Raw genomic sequence first — 21340 nt, 5'->3', positions numbered from 1 at the left:
AGAGCAACTGTTGAAGAGGTAGGGGAGAATGTGAGTTAATGTGAGTGTCTTTATGGGTGTACATTCAAATATTTCTTTGAGGAATAACTACCACCCAGAGTTGCAAGAAAAAATAAAGGTGTGACAGAGAAGAAAGCAAAAAACAGAAAACACATTGGTAATAAACTTGGGGACAGACAATTTTCTCTCTGCCAAAAACAATTGGAGCCAAAAACTTAGGAAAGCATTCTGTACCTAAAGAGATCTGCAAAACAAACAGGATAGCTAAAGTAAGGTAAAATCTTTCTAAAATTTAAGTGGAATTAAATATACCAAATCAATATAGAATTTGCTTGTATTAGAATTAAAAATAGAGTAGCCTTCCATTAATTTACAATGCCTCCAGCGCTTGCTGGTCTTTTATGATCCCTTCTGCAATACAGTGTCCTTTTGTTTGGGTGACAGGACCATAAATTGACAGAGAGAAATGAAGCGAGTGAACAGCTATCAGAACGACATTATTACACCAATGAGCGAGAGAGAGAGCTCATGTAAGAGAAGAGCTCTCAAGAACATATAAATATATAATAGTGCCCTGGAACACTTAATAATTAATTGTGAGGAAGAAGCTTTTATTTCAACAAAAAGATGAGCTTCCAACCAGCAACCCCATGAGAGTGGAACAGTCCAGTATACAGATGCCCGAAAGGAAGATCCATGCCAGTTTCTTTACAAGGTTAAGCTCCCATTCCATAAAGGGCCAGCATCATCTCAACACACTATCTGCATTGCACCTTCAATTAAAGTCTGAAGTGGTACCTGCCTCTTACGCTGATTGCCTGCACGCACTGGAATTGCTCACAGTGACTTCAATGGGGTTTGCACCTAACCCAATTAAGGCCAGCAATCTAGCTGGTTAGTTGCGCAACAACTATTGCAAGATCCCAGAATTAGGGGACAAATATTCCACTGCTGGCTTACCTCACTTAAGTGTTACTTTGGGCAAGCCATTTAGGCTAACTTAGTATTCCTCAATGGAGATTAGTACTCAACTTGTAGCCCAGATTAAAAGCCTTAACTACACATAGTATAACATTCTTGTAACAAATTAGTCAGGCTCATCCATTAATGATGCGCCTCCATACAATCAGTGGCTTCGAGTTTTACAAAGAGCTTGGGGGGACTATTTCAACTTCAAATCATTGCCTCTTGGAGTTGCCATTTACTCATCATCCAAACAAACTTAGCACAGGCACTTTCTCCCAGTGGTGCCTTCCTCAGGGCATCCCTGCAGTGGCATTCCTGTAGTGTCATTCCTGCAGAAAAGTTCTGGTTTTCACTGATTTGTTAGAATACACCCAGAAAATCTTTACATTAGCAATTAATTCAAGCTAAGTGTTCAGCCGCAGAGTACTACCTCTACTAATGTAAATATAGCTGTTAAATGTTGCAAGTTACTTTGCCCCAGTTTCTACTCAGGAAATAGGTAAAGTAGAAACTGTCTTAATCCAACAGCTACAAAACTAATTCAGCAGCTACCTATGCATCACTTCACTTCAGAGTGCCTGTCCAAAGAGCTATCTTTGTTCACGAGACCTGCCTCTTTATTACATTGACCCTGAATGACTTCCTGTCCACAGGCTGCACCATGCTTACAGTAAGTTTCTACTGAGCAAGAAGATGAGGTAACAGTAAATATCCCAGCCAGGGCTCCTTGGAAAGGAAGCATACCACTCTCAAAAAATTAATCTTTTATAGCAAGGTGGCAACCAAAGTCACTTCTATCTTCCCTCCCCTTCCCTTGCCCAAATATGTAATCAATACAGAGTCTAATTTATCTTTTTGTTCTGATTTCTGGAGCATGTATGTCAGTGAGGCTACTACCACAGTGAAAATAAACAGTAAGACAAACTTTTTAGTATTAAACAGATGTGTGGAAATAATTGCTACTTGTCCAAACGAACTCCAGGTTTTACACTTCCAGTGAAATCAATGTGGCTGGGTGAGGGCTGACTTAAAACAATTTGTAATGTTTGGAGCAGACAACATTACACTTCCCAAAGGCAAGGCTCGGCGCGCAGTCACCAATGAGGGAGGACAACTGAGATGCCTGATAGTGGAACCCAACACCGCAATTTCCGACAAGTCAGGAACATGAAACAGTGCAGCTGCTGGGATGAGTGAATAGCTGAAGGAGCTTGTGTGAGCTTCAATGGCAGGCCAGAGCAGTGCTCCACTGTGAATGACAAGTGATGGGCCAAATCACTGGGGAACTACTGATGAGTTATTAATGGTGACAGGTACACTACCTGGGAGACAGGTTGAGAGGGGAAAAAGATTATTTACAAGCGAATAGTTAACAGCTGTACCCACTGCTAAGCATTACATGGATGCCACAAACTGTAGAATTCAAATCTTGGGTTATTCAAGCACGAACAACTGCCTGTCACCAAACTGCAACGCATCGGTACAAATTAAGGGGGAGAAGATGAGATGAGGCTGGAACGATGCCTTGCTCAAGACGGCAATGTCATCACAGAGTGCAGATAAGAGCTAGAGAAGGGCTGAGATAACCACGAGGTGAATTATGGTTCTTAATAATAATGATGAATTTGCAAGAACAGCTTTTTAATTTTTCCTGAGGGCTTTTGCAAGAGAACAGATGCTGAATGTGTCCTGTACTGACAAGAATAAATGGGGGGAAAAATATAATAAGCAAAGGAAATGTTTTCAAATAAGTTTTCTTTTGATATGAGAAATAATATATTTCTATTGTGGAGATAATTTCTTCTATCTCCAGCCCCCTCCCACATTTGAAAGCCACATTGTTAAGCTTGTAATATAATGTTCTTACAATACCTACAATAATCTTGTTACCCAGTTTTTCCCAAAGGAATGAAGCATTGTACTACTGAGTATATTAAAAGTGGCCTGGACAAAAATCTTTTAAATCTATTTCTCTTGTACAATCCTGCACTAAGAGAAGCAGAAAAAGAAAACCCAAACCAAACCCTACATCAGGATTTTGGAAATGTTTTCATAATGTGATCAGCATCCTGAAAGAAACTGTTTCTGAGCCCTTTGCTATCCTAATCCAAAGATACATCTCTCCAGTAACTGCTTACATAGAAAAGAAGAACTAAGAAAGGATTTGATGGGGTTTCTTGTGGTCTTTTAATCAAGTGGAGCAGTTAAATACCAGCAAGAACAGCCATGTGCCAAGACAATAACCAGGTGCTCCACCAACTTCTAGGCCTCCATGAAGCTCAGGCTGGGTATCCCTGCACTAGATGTCTGACCAGAAAGAGACATTTTTGACCTCCAACAAAACGTGTCAATTGGCTATTCTTAAAATAAAAAAGACAGGATGTGGAGAAAAGGTAATAAACTAAATGCTTAAGCTCCAAATTCAGTTTTTCTTGAAATGCAGTCCCAAACAGATTACAAAATGGTAGGAAAAGAGGGCTAGTCATCAATAGCTAGGTTCCTCCAAGATGGAGGGAAGAAACTGTTCATATCTATGGTTACTGCCACTTCTCATTTCTTTGCCATAGGGGCATTGTGCTCTTGTATGCTCTAGTGGAGATATGTGAGCCAGAAAAGGTTCACACTTCAAAAAGCTTCTGAGGCTTTAAAATATATGGACACAAACTGACTCAGTACTGTAACTGTTTGCAGGATTTGGTCCAAATCTTACAGTTCAGGCATTCCAAAGAGAACGTCACTAAAAGGCAAATAGCCCTGTGTGTGTATGCATAGGCATGCGCGCGTGTGTGTGCATGCGCACGTATTGGGGGTGGATGTGCTATTAGCTAAGCTTACTCATAACTTGCTTTCTGCTTTTCATAAGTTTTAATTATTTTCCCTCTTCTGTTTCATTCCAGTTTTCAGGGACAACTGGTATGATTCCTCAGTATCTGAACTTCTCACGCTGTGAATCAATATTTAAATATACAGCCACAGCTGAGTGAGATGGTTACATTTTATCTTAACAATTAGCCATTTAAGTATTTTTATTAGACACTACACATTGTGGAAACTGCTTTTCACACAACTTAACTTTGGGGCATAAAACAATCAAGCAGTCACAACATCATTTTGAAAGGTACAGTGAGAGATTCAGGATCTGAATATAGGTGGGATTTGGCATTAGTAGCCTTCTGAAAACTCAGTATCTGCATTGATATCCCCAGATATTATTGATTACATCCTTATTTCCCTTCCCTCCTATTCCTAAATTCATTTTTACTTGAACAGGCATATGCTAGAGGAGCTGGGCTAAAGGCAGAGGAGACACAAGTCAAATTTCACAAAGAAAGAAATTTGAAAATTTAATTTACTACGCTTAACTGTCAAAAAGCATGGAATTTAGAGTGAACAAGGTGAGCTTAGTTTTGACATCTCCATTTCAACTAAACATTGCCTCACTGCACAAGTGGTTCCACTGCTTGTACAGTAAGGCACTACTAAAATAAATACCAGAGTCTGCCTCTAAATGACGATTTTCTTTATTGTATTCATAGATGGAAACTGAAATGTCAATTTCTTTATTTCGTCTTCAGGGATAGGTCTATGAATTTGGAAGCACACACTTTGACAGTCAGGTTTACATGGAGATATCAGTGCCTGTTGCTATCATGCTCAAAAAGTAAAACTGCAACTTACTTTTAAAAAATTGTATGTTTAAAAATAATAACTTCAAAGATCTGTCTGCTACCTTTCAGCAAAAACAAACAAAGCTACAAAAGTTATTCTAAAACACATAATGCAAACCATGAGATTGTTTATTTTCTATCAGCCAACATTATTTACCATGTAATCAGGTCAGAATCAATTCTTCAAGGACTATACACAATATACGTCCAATATTGTATTCTTTATAACTCCACACACAAAGTGAGTCCCTCCACTAAAGCAGAAGTCTTCTGTTTTCTTCCAAACAAAATCAGTACTATTTGGTTTTTATGTATTCGTTATAAATTCTTGAGTGACATAAAGGACATGCTGCGAACAGCATTAAAAGGCCAGGATCCCAGGAAGGAAGGCTGGTTTCTAAACATGCCAAAGTTTGTTGGAAATGTAACATTCAAGGACTCTTCCCCTCCCTGTATTTCATACCTAGCTGTACTGTGTTCTTCACATTACCTCAGTTGGTCATGTATTAACAAGTACTTCAACCACTTTTGCAAGACTCCTCTTTTTCACGGAGAGTATTTGGTAAATTATGTCCATAAATTTCAGAGAACAGAAACTCATCTTTTCATTTGTATGTAATCAGCTCAGCATGCTGGGCAAAGTCTTAGTTCCCTTAGCAGCTGGAGTCAAAGAGCTGTGCTCTAGGGTGGTCTGCAGACACCCAGCTAGAAGGGAAAGGAATGAGGGTTGCAGCAGTTTCCCATATCTGACCCACAGGCACTGGCAAGGGAATGACCAACTGGGCAAGGACCTTGTGCTCACTGATTATTTCTTCTATCTACCCCACAAAACTCCTGCTTGGGGCAGGAAAGAAAAAGAGCAGCAACCTGGACCAAAGAAGTTAAGACTTCCTTTAGTGAGGCCTTGGTCTTCATGGACATGATGAAACTGACTTGGAGACCTCATTATGAGAATCTGCTACATTAGTGAGTCTCCATGTGCAAAACATGCCACAAACGATCCATGGCTTGTGGCCTGTTTTTGAGAGATCTAATAAATGTCAGTGCAGAGAGAGATGGAGTCCACCCCAGTGAAAACAATTAACAATGAAGAAAGAATCTTTACAAATGTACAATTTTTAATGGAAACATACTTTCTCATACAGTTCTCATAACCTACTATTCATTCCTTTTCAACTAAAGACCAGTGCTTACAGGAAGGGAACTGTTGTGTGACCTCAGCTGACCAAGCTGACATACACACATTCATTGAAGCCCCAATTCAGAAAAATATACAACCATATATTTAACATTAAACGTGAGTAGAACCCTGTTGAAGTCAAGGGAATTAATTGTTTAAAGTTGGGTAGGTGCTTATGCACCTTTCTGAATCAGAACCCACCTTCTGACAGTGACTAAGCAGTTCTCTGGGTAACGAATTAAGTTTCGCTCCTTATGGCTTTATGTCTCTAGTGTCCAACAAACAGAACTCTTTTGGTTTGCATTTTTATAACCCCTTTCCCACACACACCCCCTGCCCCTCCCCCCCAGTACAGTTTCTCTGGTGCCTCAAAAAGGGTGAGTTGCTTTTTGTTCAACATAGGAACAACCAGTATCTCTCTCCACTACCTGGCCACATACAGAAAGCATATAGAGACTTCACATATTTGAAGCACCTTCCCTATTGTCTCTTGAACTAAGGTGAAAATACTTACACAAAGCATTGTCATACAAGTCCTGTTCCTTTGAATAGGTAGATGAAAAAAACCAAGGACTTCTGTACAGTGCAGTAGCTGCTGAAATTCCCCTACAATTATCTTGTATGAACTGAGGGTAAACAGTCTGCTGAAGTAAAAGTTAGTACCTTAGAGAGGGACTTAAAGAGTACTACAACGTAAGCTGAAAGCCTTAACAGACACATGTCTAATGTCTGGTGTGACTAGTATTGGAAATTCATACAATGTTACTGAAGCTATTATTGAGTATATGTATAATTCCATATAAAATTTTCAGTTTGAAGCACTTCTGAAGCACCTCAAACCAGTATGACATTTAAATTCTCACAAGTGCTTCAAAGCCTATGAAACTTTCCATTGCAGTGACATATTTATCCTGCTCCAAACAAATCTTAACACTGATATAACAAGCAGTTTCATGTCAATGCACTATATTTTCATTGATCTATTTGATCCTGCAGGTTACTACTCACCAAAAAAAAAAGAGAAACAAACCCAAACCAAACCCCCAAACAAAAATAAACTTTGAGAAAATGTATTTATTATTAGTTACTCCAGGAAAAATTTAAAGCTCAGGTTATTTATGTCACAATGTTTCCATGCCTAAGAAAAATTATTGTATTGACCCTATGAGAGAGCTAACTCTTCATTCCAGCTGAACAGATACTCTTCCAACTACTGGAATAAACAATCTTTCATTTAATAACTGTTATAGGACAGTATTAATACTATATGCAGTAATACTGCACTATAACACAGTAACAAAATTAGCAAACTGAAATATATAACAGGCTACAGGGCTGTTCAGTTCATAACACAGCAAGTACCATGCTCCAAGAACACACACAAGTAGGCATTATGAGAAACTTACTCTTTCAAGATGCATCTTAAACTCATCACATAAAATCAACTTGGTAGCTGTATGTGGTTGGGGCAACACAGGCTCCTCAAGCCACAGCCTCCAAATGAAGACTGGAAGTGACCAGGTCAGGGATGGTATACACATCATATGCAGCTGCTGTTGTATCTCTGGACCACACCACCTCTGCTGGTCAGTTGTCCCAGAACAGCTTCTTGCACTTTGTAACACCCAGGTTTTCTGCAGCCTCACAACAAACGCAATTGTTTGAGCAATCTGCTACAGACATTATTAATTCCTCACTCTTTTTCTCCCAATAAATATATCTCTGCTTTCAGCTGTGGCAGAAAATTGATGTTAACTCTTTGAGTCTACAAATGGGAAGGAACATCTCTGTTTTGCATCCCATGGTACTCTTTAAAATACTCCTATCAAGAGGAAACCCGCTCACAGAAAGAAAGCAACTGATTTAATACTACTTAAATTCTTTTAAACGAAATTTAATTTTAGTTTATGGAATTCTTTCTAAAAAAGATGGGTTGGACAAGTTTTTTTGTGGATTGTAACATTATATACTCAGCGTGGTTTTTTAGTACTCAGGAACTCTACTGCAGAATAGCCAGTTCTTGCAATTTGCTAAAAAATCTTTTGATATTACACCCACCAATACTGTTCCTGCTTCCTAGAGTTCTTGTGTTGATTTTCCTTTTTATCTAAAGAAGTTTTAATTTTTCATTGTTTTTTATGGTAGTTTTCAAAACAGGAAGAAGCAGCTTGAAAATACAAACCTAACTTTTTCCAGGATAAAATGGAAAGCAAGAATAAATTATATTCAATCTAATCTTTTAAATCAGTTCCCCAATATTCAGAATCTGAATTTTTGACTTCCAAATGTTTGAGGCAAGTAGTACTGAACTACTTCGTATGAATATGCTGACCTTCTATGGTGACTATCCTTTTCTGAACACATTCACCAAGCATTCGTTCAGCTATATATTGAGCTAGCTGAACAGAGTAAGTTGCCCAGGCATTGTCCTAGCTATTTCCAAATACTCTGACAGCCATTCTGTTTCAATTGAAAGCCCAGTGCAGCATAAGCTAAGTTGCAAGCAACCTGATGAGCAGGCTCATTTCCTTTATTTCTATTTGTCAGCACCATATCACCAATTTGGACCCAAGTTAAAAACATCTAATACGCAGATTGCATGGATAAAAATGTAATGATGTTAACCCTATTACCATATCCACATCACTAGGCAAGCTATAGAGATACACACAAAACCCAGCAAGCTGATATATACAGGGCCAGCAGTCTTAAAAATCTACCTGTCCTACAAGTGCCTTCCTTCTCTACAGGATAAGTGTCAGTCAGTAATACAGGTTTCCATACCCTTTCCTGCAGAAGGAATGTAAGACTTTGACATGGGATTCTGGCAAGATTCATCAGGAAGAATCCAGCAAGACTGGATATAAACAGGCATGCTTTTTCAATATAAAAGGTAAAAATTAAGCAAATTAAACAAATTTTTCCTCTTTCATTTCCTAAAAAGATTATTTTAAAAAATATTTACTGAAACTACTGTTCCAGTGGCAGTGAGGTTTCAGAATTTGTCTAAAGAACAATCATAATTACACATTCTATTTCATTAGAGGATCTCAAAGCACTTCATAAACATTAATTAACAACACCCAAGTATTAATTGGGATGATTAGAACATTTTTGTAAAAGCCGTGGGGGAGAAGAGAAATCAAGCTGAAGCACAAAGGACTCATGCAGTAAGTTAATGTATTAGAGCCAGTAGAATAATACATGTTTCCTGGCTTCAAGTTAAGTATTCAAAATTCTAGGACATGGTGCAAAATGACAAGCAAATCATGGAAGGTATTTCAGCACAGGAAAGAAAAGCAAATTTCTTAATTAAAATATAAGAGTTCATCTTCATTAGATTAGATTACCTTAATAAGTAAAAGTGGGTTGTCTGGCTACATTCAACGCTGTGCTCTTCTTGCCTAGAAGGCAACAGTAAGTGCTAATGACGTTTACCCCTCCTAATAAGAGTCACTCACACTTCACTGTTATTCCTAGTTATTGCTAAGGACAGGCACTAGCACCTCATTGAAAGATCAGTGCTGCAAGGGAAAAAAGTCCTCCTGAGATCCCTTGGACTTCAAGAAAAGCAGTAAATCAACTGATGCTGGATGGATGACAAGTTTGATTCTCTGTGGCCCTTCCTGATTCCTAAGTGTCTGTGGGCCTGAATTTCATATGTGCCTGAAGCCAGTGCTGACACTCAGACAATCAAAACCAGCCCTACACTCAGAGCAAGAGGTGTCTAAACTGGGAAAAGTCTTAAATCCATTAAAGTGTCATGGTCTGGACTCCATACTCTCTACTTGAGTTAATCTCCATTGATGTGTAGCTGAATGGTTAATATCACAACCTTATCACTCCCACGACCATGATTTGAATTGAGTCTGAGGTCCTCTGTGAAGAGAGTACTCTACAAAAAGCAGAAGTTCTAATCTCTGAGCTGTATTTTGTGAGAAGAATGATGTTAATTCCTTGGATTCTTGGCACAACTTGCTCCCCTCCACATGCACACACACATTTCCCTTCGATCAATAGCTTTATGCCCTGTTGTTTTCTTTATTTTATAACAGGTCACTACATTTATTACAAGAAAATTGAGATGGATAGTAACCCTAAGATCCTGTCCTCAACTCAATGGCCATATTTCTTTGACATAGTGCAGGATACATACTGGTAGAGGCTTCAGCAAGGCATTGTCAGCAAGAAAAGTGATTTTCCAGGCTAGGAGGAAAGCCCTTCTCTCCCTTCCCCTCATCCACAAAGAATCAGTCTCAAAAATGGAGACTTTTGCCACAGCCACACACACACACACACACACACACACACACACACAAAATTTATTAGAAATATAAATAAAATTTACAGGTTATTTAAGTATGTGCCTATATATACACTCATATATACATATTTCACAGAAAAACTTCTGTGATCATAAATGGTTAACAGAAATTCAAACACATTCTGAAGCAAGAAAGCTGGAAATAGTTTCCTCCTTGGCTTACCTGCCAAGATCTAAGTTCAGGGCTCTCTTTCTCCTGCAATGCTTGATGGCATCACTCACACCTAAAACAGCCTAGGGAGTGAACTATTCCTCCTACCTCCTTCATCCCTCACTCTGCTTTAGGTGTTTGTGATTTCATCAGCTATCACAAGAGAAACACAGGACCATGAACTCAAGCCTTGGCAGGTGAAGAGATTTTCAGCTCCATTTTAAAAAGCAAACACACATGGTCCTGGCATATGCCTGACAGACCTTCAGTAACAGCCATTTCCATGCTTTGCATCGCAGTAGCTGTGCCCAGCTGTGTGGAACTACCTCAGTCAGTGGGATCACAGCTTCTCACCCCCAGTTCTGTAAACAGTACATATTCCAGGTAGGAAAAACACAGCTACACAAAAGTCTCTCCTTTCTCTTTTCTGTTTCTTTTTATCTTCAACAGCCAAAAATGTTTGCCATTAAAAAGGCCATCTTTGCATTTCTGAGCCATGTGAAACACTATGATTAAAAAGGCTTACTATTTCATAGTAGTCATTAAGAAGCAGCATCATGTATACTGCTGTTGATCACCAGGGGTTATGCAGCCCTCTGCTTCATTACCCTTGAAAGATGCGAGACACAGAGCAGCAATAGCAGAGCTGTCCAGCTGCACATATTCTGGAAATCCAAATGATCTTTGCATGTTACTGGGACCTCTGTTGTCATGTAACTTGTCCTGGTGGCATTCAGAAGTGCCATCAAACTTTTTGGACTTTTTTTCCCAATTCAAGTGCTAAGGGTTGTGATAAATAGAGTCATGTAGCACTAGCGTGATTGGTAGTGTTACTCTTAGAGGTACACCATCAAAAGCAGCAGGGAAATGTTAGGCAAGTTAGTGCAGATAGACATAATGTGGAAGCACTTCATGCTGTAGAGCAAGTGGCACTGCTTTGCTCAAACAAACAATGCTTCCCCCTGGCTCAGCAGAGGTGCTCTGTTTCCTATCTCCCTCTTCAGTCCTTAAAGCTTTATCTGAGCTTTTTCCACCCTTTATTTAGAGACAGGATAGTGACTCCTAGCTTAGTACAGCTTAGATGAATATAAAAGAGCAAGGGGCATAGCATAGAAACAGAGCTCCACAGAAGTGGAGGGGAGTCATGATAAACTGACTCACATGGGAGAAGAGAAACTCTTCCAGATGATCACAGCTGCAAATATTAGCATGCAGTGATGCTATGGGAGGAATGGAAAACTCAAGAGATGGACAAATCATCTAACAGGTACTTTTCATCTCTTTGTGCTAAAGAGGCAAAATCAGAGAAGGAGGAGCAGTGAAACTGAGGTGAGGCTGAAGAAGGGAAGATAAGCATGAAAAAATGCAGGGGGGAATGGGAGGCAATGACAACAGAGTAAGTTAGTTGGAGTGGAAAGAGAGGGAGAAGGGAATAGGCAGGCACAGAGAACAAGAAAAAGGCAGGGCACATACTAAAGAGACCCAGATTGAAATCCCATCTGTACTAGGAGAGTAGGAGTCTGGATAAATGTTACTCAGCTTTGAGCCTTGGTCGCTCTGAGGACCCCTGTCGAAAAATAATGTCAGAACAAATGGACACTGTGTTAACATCTGTGTTAACAATAATTACAAGTGGGAAGAGAAAACACAAGATAGAAGTGTATCTAACAACGCTGAAAAAAGTAAATAGAGCTGTAAAAGAGTAACTCTTCATTATCGAGTAATTAAATCTGGGTGGTAGTTATGGGAAATACAAGCTTCCATGTGAAAGACTTTGGTTGTACTTTGGCTTTGTTACAGTCTTTACCAGAACAACTTCTTAACCTTTATCGGTATCAGTTGTACTATACATCTCATAATACTCATAGAGACATGGAAAGACTGAGTAAGTGACTGCTTCTTAAAATGCCTAGAAATCCTCCAGTGGTCACAGCTAAACAAGTGCAAAGTATTAATTGAGATTGGCAAACAGACCAATGAAGAATGAGAAGCAATATCGATTAAATAAATGCAGAACCTTCACATGCAAAAGCCACTTTAATTAATTGTGCATAATTGCCATTGCTGGGTTGCAACGCTAAACGTTTTTTTGTCCCATCCATATCATAGTTTGATTGCCTATTTCTCTTAATCTTCTTTATCACGAATAATAGCACCACTTTAAAGGTGTTCTTGTTATGAATGAAAAATACAGTAAATCAACTGATGGCACTTGGGAAAAAAAACTGACAGAAACTGCACATGACTTGTGATTATAGATAGCAGACTACATTGAACTGAAAGTATGGTATCATTATTACAATGACCTGACACCACTTCTCTACCTTGGAAACACTGATATCCTCAGAGCTGCTGTTTGTTTGTTTTCTTTCTAATGTTCCTTATGTTTAAGCGATGGAAGAAGCTGTTTGACAAGCTGTTTAATTAAATAGCCCCTGCACTTGGGCTCTGTAGCAAAAGTTCAAACATCTTAAAAGAAGGCAAATAAGTACAGGCAGGAAAGTAAGACTCTAAAGTCTCTAAAAGAGGTCAGATAGTAACAGAACCCATGCTTTTCCGCAATCCTCTGCACACAAGCAAATGGTGGGCAATATTGAATTTTAAGAACAGTAAAGCCATTTCCATCTGTGCATATGGTTAATATTTCACCTGCTTAGAAGGGATGAGGTGCTAAGGGATCACTCAGAGGAAGAACAGAAAAGAAATTAAGAATGGTGTTATTAAAAATGCTCAAATTTCTTTCTTTGGTCTCTCCCCAAATCTCTTTACTTAATTGGGATGCAAGAATGGTGTGCATGAATAATCTAGTTGTGGTAAACTAGGACAGCAAATGAAAACAACCCATTCTACCATGAGCAACTACATTTTACAAAAATTTGAGAGACTGTCAGTCAAATATAACACCAGTATATGTGAGCATGTAATTTGACCGTGCATATAACTGATTTTTCTTTAAAAGTTGTAGAACTAAATTATTTAACCTGCATTATGTATTTCATTATTTGAATGAGTTTGTTTCAGTTAATGGATGCTGTCTTTTGTAAAAATGTCTAAATCCACACCCCCACACCCTGGATTGTACACCTTCTGAGAGTTTACTCTTAGCAGACTTCAGTGACTGAAACAGTTGTTCTTGCTCAACAGTTGTTTTAACCATACAGAACCAACACAGCAATGGGAGAATGAACCACAGTCCAATCTGGTCAACATCTGAAGCGTTAACTAAATTAATAAACTGGGATTGTGCCGATGATCTCTGGGCAAAGAAACATACATGCCCAAGTCAGCAGTGGCAGAGGATGTAATAAATTTCAGAGGGTTTTTTTCTTAATTTTAAAATCAGCAGTCTTGACAGTGAAACCACAGAGTCCGGAAAAGCATCACACTCCTGTTTCCAGTCTTTCCAAAGCAGAAAATAATATAGAATAATTTTGAATTTCATAAGTTTTCAGCATTGACACTGACGTGTCAATGCTGGACTACTGTAAAAGCTGAATGCCCCAGCTGTTCACTGCTAGTGACATAATTGCTCTCTAGCCCCTTCCTCTCAGAATAATCATAGTTAACTCAGACAGGTTTAGTAGGAGGATTTTTCTAACCTGGACTGTTTAGAGAGAACCTGGCTAGGGAGCAATTACGCATGTAGTTACACTAGCAAATGGGTGGGGTAAAGTATTCTCCAGTGGTGGAGCAGAGGAGAACACCTGGCAAAGTTAATTCTTCACTCAGCTCAGCTGGAACCAAACCAGGGCTGGAGACTTACTGTTGAGCTGTTCTTTACAGCCTAAGTAATCTCACCCAAATCAAGAGCCACTAATCCCATCATTTTGAGTAGCAGGTATAGAATCTGACCCAGAACGGCTACTGTTGTTGGCAGAATAATTTGTCATGTAAAGACAGTTGTTGTATTGGCTGTTCCCAAAGAGAGAACCTACGGGCTCACTAACAGCTCCACACCAGAGTAACTTAGTTCCTTGAGATAGGTACTTGATAAACAAACCTAGAAACTGAAGCGCTCTGGATGCCTACGGAGAAGACAGAGTTCACAAAGTTTCCCTATGTAGTTAGGTTTTTTTAGAAGGGGATCACGTCTAAAGATGAGAGAGCAACTCTTCCTCTAATATAATTAATCCTGTAAGAAATCTGATGCGACTGCTGACCAGGTTGTCAGTCACTGACATTTCAGAGATAGGTATCTATTCACCAGAAACTAGGTTTATTGCACAGAGGCCAGAGAAAGCTTGCCAGGTCTTAATGCCTTTCAGCCGTTACTGGCAATGTTGTCACCGTGCCCAAATGTGAAAGGCAGTGTATCACATTACCTCCGCTGGCTTCAGGGTTCCTTTGCTTCCTGTGCTCCATTAATGCATCCACTGAATGAAGCAATAAATACTGCATTTTTCTCTGCCCACTATTATTTAGAAACATTATTAGTCAAAATAAGGGTATTACAAATAATCCCACCCACCTTGCAGCACTAGTACACAACTAGAGTGGCACTCGTTTCCTCTTGTTTCTCAAGTGGAGCAAATGGTGAGGTTTTCTCAAAAGTTGCGGAGAAAAAGTATTTTCTTTTTTTTGTGGGAAGAAGGGTGTCATTATGGATCTTAAACAGAAAAGACAATATCTGGCAATACTAAACTAATTGATTTTGAGTGGGTACATATACCCTAAGATTTCTTTTTTTCTTTTCCTCCAAAAACAACTCAATTTAGGGAAAATGTTAAAATACTTTTAACACTTCCATCATAATTCAGGGGAAATTCAGCATGGACTGATGTCTCAGACCTTCCCAAGGCATTAGACTCCAATTTTGTACCAGCTTAACAAACCTTTTGCACTGTGGTTAATTCGTGAACACTGGAACTTTAACCAGGATTAAGTATTCTGGAATCTGTCACAATTCCATTTCCCCATTCTGGTACTTCAGTTAGTCCTTGCAGAAGAGACTTAGGTTAGAGAGTCTGTATGTTCCCAATAAATTCTGTATTTCTGAGCAAGTGTTCCCAAAGCTACTAACTTTTCTTCCCCTTCCCGCCTGCCCACCAAACAGTGACATCCATCATTTTCCCAAGTTACAAGTTTAAAATATTATTTGTATTACATTAGAAACAAACAAGCTAGTTTACTGGTGTACACTTCTTTAACTACAGCATTATGGCAAATTTAAACCTTTTCCTAGAAATCTATATTTGCGTATTTGATATACAGTGAGTATGTATGAATGTATGGTAAGTTTACCAGCATTTACTGGACTAAGTTATAACTTAGACAGGTTTGCAAAGTCAAGTTAAAAAAGAGCTACACTTCCAGACTGAGAGTCAGATGTTCCTGAATTCACTGCGTGACAACCTACCAAATATTCCATAGCTCTGAAATATTCTGGATTACTTCTTTTGGTACTTGATACTCTTGGTTCTCCTATAGGAGCTTCATGTCATTTTGTCGGAAGCTTTTTGTGTGGAAAAGCTGAATTTGAAAGCCTCAGAGAATTCTGTGGAGAGTTCCAATTCTATAATGATGAGCTTCATGGGACAATGCCTTTTGCTCAAAGGAGACATTACCTGTAGTTCTCATCTTCGTGCACTTTTATCGTGCTAGTGTGTTAGTACACATTTCCTTTCAAATTTCCTTGCATGCCCCTTTTCTCCTTTTTATCAGATAGTTGCAACAGAGTTTCATTTTAAACCAGACGCTTTTATTTTAAACCACGCTGACCAAGTCAGCATGTAACAGCTGCCCTTAACTTTCACTGATAATTGTTCGCCTGTCACTGACACAATATTCAGTATAATGTTGTTGACTGTAGTAATAGTAAAATTCATGTGTTGAGGGCTATAATGTGATTGAGTTTTACCCAGATAAACTGCTTTACACCACTCCAATGTATAGGTCACAATCCCACTCTGTATAAACCTCTATGTAATTATATTACAAGCCATTCTTGCATATATTAAGATCATTTCAACAGATAATTAAAACAAAATCAATACAAGCCTGATTCTACAACCTTCAAAACAAGAAAACTGCTGATTTCAGTCAGTCATCTTGTCTGTAAGGGACACTGAATTAGATTCTATGCTTGTAAGGTGTTACACCTAACTATTAATCGCATTTAGTAAACAGCGATTTTCTAATTCTGTATCTTAGAAAGAATGCATTTTTTATATTTATTCCTTTGCAAATCATATTTCTTCAGCACTCTTGATCAGTAGCAATCAAAATCCAGGAACCTAAAGTGTGATGTAATATGCACATAATGCCATTACAGTATGTACCTCTATAGATATCTATCATATATCTATCTAAATTATATATCATATCTATAATCTATAGAAACTTATCCATACATATATATCATAAATACATCTATAGATATCTACTGTATAAATATAATGGATATATACTTACATGTAAATTTTAGACTGGTAATGGAAAAAATGGATTCTTTTGTATTTGAACATGTGTTACATTCAGCTTTTACAAAAGAGATGCCTGAGAGAATCCTAAAACAATTAAAGAGATTCATTCTGCATATATTCTTATACAAATAACAGGATCTCATTACTAAAGTAATGGCATTTTATTACTCTTTCGTTAGGACTGCTCTATTCAAAATATTTTTCTGTGAAAATCTGTATATAGAGCATTTAAGAAAGTACTTAAGAGCACAGAATATGAAGGTTTCCACAGAATTACATAAGGCTAATTTACTTCTTTCACACAAAGTGCAGAAAATTGAAGAGGAATTTAAAAACACAGTCAGAATTCCTCCGAGCAGGAAAAAATACTCCCATATTTTCTGTACAGTGCCAAGCATGCTATCGTTGCCTGAGAAAGTAAAGAAATAAATCAGAAACTAGAATTTTCAGTGTTTTTCAGGCTTGCCCACTTCAATAACTTGACAACTTCTAGATGATGCAGTACTCCCACAAAGTCAGTGGCAATTAAGAGAACTCAGAAGCATGTAGTATTAGATTCTCAATCAGAAATAGTCTTATAAAATGTAATAATTCACTGTGGAACCCAATAGATTATTGAATTATTCAGATAAGTAACCATTCATATTTATGACCATACTCCTGAAGCAAGTATCTCCATTTTTTGTTTACTTATTTTATGTTTTGGTCATCATATCTTAACCAATCTGCATGTAACATTTTATTTAAAGCTACCTTTTTAAAATGGCCTTATAAACAGGATTTTCCTGTTAATACATTACACTGTAAGGATACTTCCCAATACAGCCATGATCACAGACCCCATTTCATCTACCACTTATTAAATATCTTGCTAAAGAGGGAAAGAAAAGATGAAGGAGTTGCTGCTTGGATCTTAGTTTGCTAAGTCAAACGGTAGCCCTTGAACACTTGCCAGTTGCCTTTGATGACCAAATCAGGCTTGCAGCTAGCTAACCTCAGTATTTGCAGTATTTAAGGTATTTCCTACAATAAGTGTAAGCAAGTACAAATAAATACTACTGTACAAATGAACCTGCATTTTTTTAGCTTAGGAAAAATTGGATATTTTAGTTTGCCAACATGATAATCAGTCTTCAACATGCCACAATAAATTTACTTCATAACTTTCTACCTCTCTGGGTGCATGGTCACATCTGTACAAAAAAAAAATATTCAGTTAACTGGGTTTGGAAGCATGCTTTGCTTTATTTCCTACCTGAAGGATATAGCCTCGAACATAGTCCCGAAGTGTCCATCCTAAGCCATGCAGAATATGCAACACTTCCTCTTGCTTCAGTACACTGAAGAGTCGGTCAAGTAGTATCTTCAGTCTCACAGGCACAGCCTGAGTACCATAAAGCATCAGGCTGCTGATGTCAAACACAACGTTGGACTGCACAATCTCCACTTGGGTTGGGTGGTAGAGGTGCTGAGTACTAAGCTTGTCCAAGGCTGAAAGAAATGGTTTTAAGTATAAGAGAAGAGATAAAGGAAAGACAAGAAACTAATCCCCCAAAATTATCTAAACACATCAAATTTGGCTGATGCATTTATTTTCCAGAGACATACCACCCGGACAATTCATAGAATCACAGAATGATTCGGGTTGGAAGGGACCTCCAAAGATTATCTAGTCCAACCCCCCTGCAGTGAGCAGGGACATCTCCAACTAGATCAGGTTGCTCAGAGTCCCTTCCAACCTGACCTAGAATGTTTCTAGGGATGTGGCATCTACCATGTCTCTGGGCAACCTGTTATAGTGTTTTGCCACCCGCATCTTAAAAAGTTTCTTCCTTTTTTTCTAGTCTGAATCTACCCTGCTTTACTTTAAAACCATTACCCCTTGCCCTGTCCTTGTCCTGTTGGCCTGACTCAGGTTCAGGACCTTTTACTTGGCCTTGTTGAATCATAAGTTTCACACAGGCCCATTTCTCGAGCTTGTCCAGGTCCCTCTGGATGGCATCCTATCCCTCTGGTGTGTCAACTACACCACTCAGCATGCAGTCCGAAACAGGCCTGGTTTCCAAAGGTCACAATTAACTTTAATTCCTACAGCAGAAGGGTATTCAGCTGAGCCCCAGAGACTACAATACTCATAAGTTCAAAAGAAATTACAGAAAATTTATTATTAACTGATGACCAAGACTGAAGCTATGCAGAATTGATTGGGACTGATAAATGTTAGAGACTTAAACTCTAGGAGAAGAAAACTTATTACATGTGTTATTACACATAACATGATATGCCATGAACATAGTAATGTGTCTGTGTTTTACACATAAAAGACTACATGTTAATTAGATACACCCTAAATGCCAGCCTTTTAAATATGTTAAAATTTAGCCCCGATTTACTATAAATGGTCATTAATTCACTGCTGCTTTAGCTGGCTAGTTTGTTTTACCCTTCTGTGTGAATTTCATGTTATTCACTGTGACGTGAATGATTTAGAGATGAGGAGTGGGGAGGTTTGCAGGATGAAGGTAATTCTTATCCCCTTGTGAAGTTAGATATGATGGAATTGCATATGACATCGTTCACTTTACTGAGTATCAATGTTTAACATTCTTTCCATTTTATGGACTATGTTGTAACACCTAAGCTTCTCACTGCTTTTTTTAAACAAAACTTTCTGAGCTTTTGAAATAATTTTATAGGGACTTCTTCTCCCATACTTTGGTTTCTTCTTGGCTTATGGTCACTGGAGGGTTCATGTACTCTTGATAAATTGCCTTCTTAAATCCAGGGCGCAAAGGCCCTTATCATTTACTCGCTGACTTAATTCAACACATTTCCTGTGAGGAATACTTTGTCAAAGAATTCTGGTTTCCTCCTACCTCATTTCTTGCAACTGATTTGTCTGATCTTTCCTATTCTAGTGGTTAAGTCAACTTTGAATAAATAGTTTAAAATATTAATTTAATGTTCAAAAAAGACAAGGAATTGGCAAGCCTAGGGACTGCAGTCCTGTGTCTCTCCACAGGACACATACTGCAGAATGTGAACGGTGGGATTTTTCTTCCAAAAGCTCTTCTTCCAAAGTACTTCAGCTAGATAGGCTTCACAATGTAGGACTGATTTATTTACAAGGCCTAACGAATGGGGTTTGATTGAAGCTTAAACATGTCAAATACTTTTCTACATTTTTTGCCCCTTTTATGTATGATATTTTTGTAACATGGTTATTTTGCTATTACTGTAACAGATATGTCATCAAGGTACTCAGCTAGAAAAGCCTAGAAAATTGATTTTGTTACTGTGCAGGCTGTGCTATATGTGTGCTGATATGTATATATGTGTTTCTGGGGGGCAGAACAACGATTTGGAAGGAGTAAAATAAAATATTAGGGTTTTTTTTTTAATACTACTATTACTCGCAATAAGAATGCTGTAAATAATATTAATGTTAATAGATGTAACACCTTCTACCAGACTATCAAAATAATTAAGCAGATCTGTATCACATTGAGCTTTCCACATTCAGTCTTACAGAATGAGAATAGGGTCCAAAGAGGTTAACTGGCTTTTCCAAGTGTACACGAATTCAGACCAGAGCCAAGACCTGAATGAATATTTTCTAAAATATTAATTGAACACTGACTGAATGAACACTCAGTGTTTTTTAATCACTGCATCATACTGTATTTCTAATATATCTTAATATTTGTTTTTGTTTCTCTTTACTTAACAGTAAACCCTATGCCTCTAGTGAGGAAAAGCAAGTTCTTCCATCCAAATAAGACTTGGCTTGCTGAAGATTTTAAGGTAATGATTCTATTTTGGCCCAAGTCAGAATGACTGTAAGACATCTTTATCTAAAGACTTTTAAGTGAACTATAAAACTAACAGCTAGAATGAGATTACAAAACTCTGCAGACATTTACCTACTTCATGTAATGTGACCACTCTGAGCAAAATAGCTTGGGAAAAGTTGCGATGGAACAGAAGTAAAGAAGAAATAAAAAAGGTCCTTTTAAATTACTAAGCACACTCTCTGACCCATAGGACTATGTGGAGATTTTCACAAGATTCCCTGTACTATCCCATTTATCTGCAACATTTGTTTTCAAGCAATGTTATCTATAGACATCCACTTCTCAGAACACACACACACACACGAATAGGAGTTAGTCTGGTGTTGGATTAACATTCCAAGTGACAGCGAAATTACCTCCAATTTTTATTTGTGGCCTTATAATGCACATTATGTAATAAACAAATAAACTGTGAGTTTTATCCTTTCGAAGTACAAGTCAGGATATGCACTGAAATGTGTAATCTATAACACAACAAAGCATGTATTTTTGCATTTTTGGATGGGTGTGTAAGAACATTTGCAAACTAAAGACCTCATGCTACAGACAAAAAAAAAAAAAAAGGAAAAAGTTGCACATGAAGAGAAAGGAAAAGCACTCATACCCATATGAGAAATAATATTACAGTAAGCAACTGAAATTCTTTCAGATCATTGACTATTGAAACCCCTTGCACTTGGCATGGGAAAGAAACTTTCAACTATAATTTGTAATTTATAAAAATTATCTTATTTCTGTAAAAGAGACTGCGAAGGAAACATCTTACAGAGAGAGA

General features: G+C 38.0%; 1 protein-coding gene across 12 annotated transcripts in view; it reads right to left on the bottom strand.

Moving 5' to 3' along the window:
• Window positions 1–21340, bottom strand: part of BNC2 (basonuclin zinc finger protein 2) — a 333471-nt gene that overhangs the window by 87462 nt on the left and 224669 nt on the right. For all 12 annotated transcript variants that reach the window (XR_012658054.1, XM_075079226.1, XM_075079227.1 and 9 more), the window contains one exon: window positions 17967–18202. Coding sequence is in view for 11 of the 12 variants with exons in the window: in XM_075079226.1 (XP_074935327.1) it covers window positions 17967–18202 (236 nt within the window). In the remaining variant the exon portion in view is untranslated. The remainder of the gene's footprint in view (window positions 1–17966; window positions 18203–21340) is intronic.

Source organism: Phalacrocorax aristotelis, chromosome Z, assembly GCF_949628215.1.
Source record: "Phalacrocorax aristotelis chromosome Z, bGulAri2.1, whole genome shotgun sequence".
NCBI lineage: Eukaryota > Metazoa > Chordata > Aves > Suliformes > Phalacrocoracidae > Phalacrocorax > Phalacrocorax aristotelis.
The sequence above is the reverse complement of the archived record's forward strand: the minus strand, read 5'-3'. Positions and strand labels throughout refer to the sequence as shown.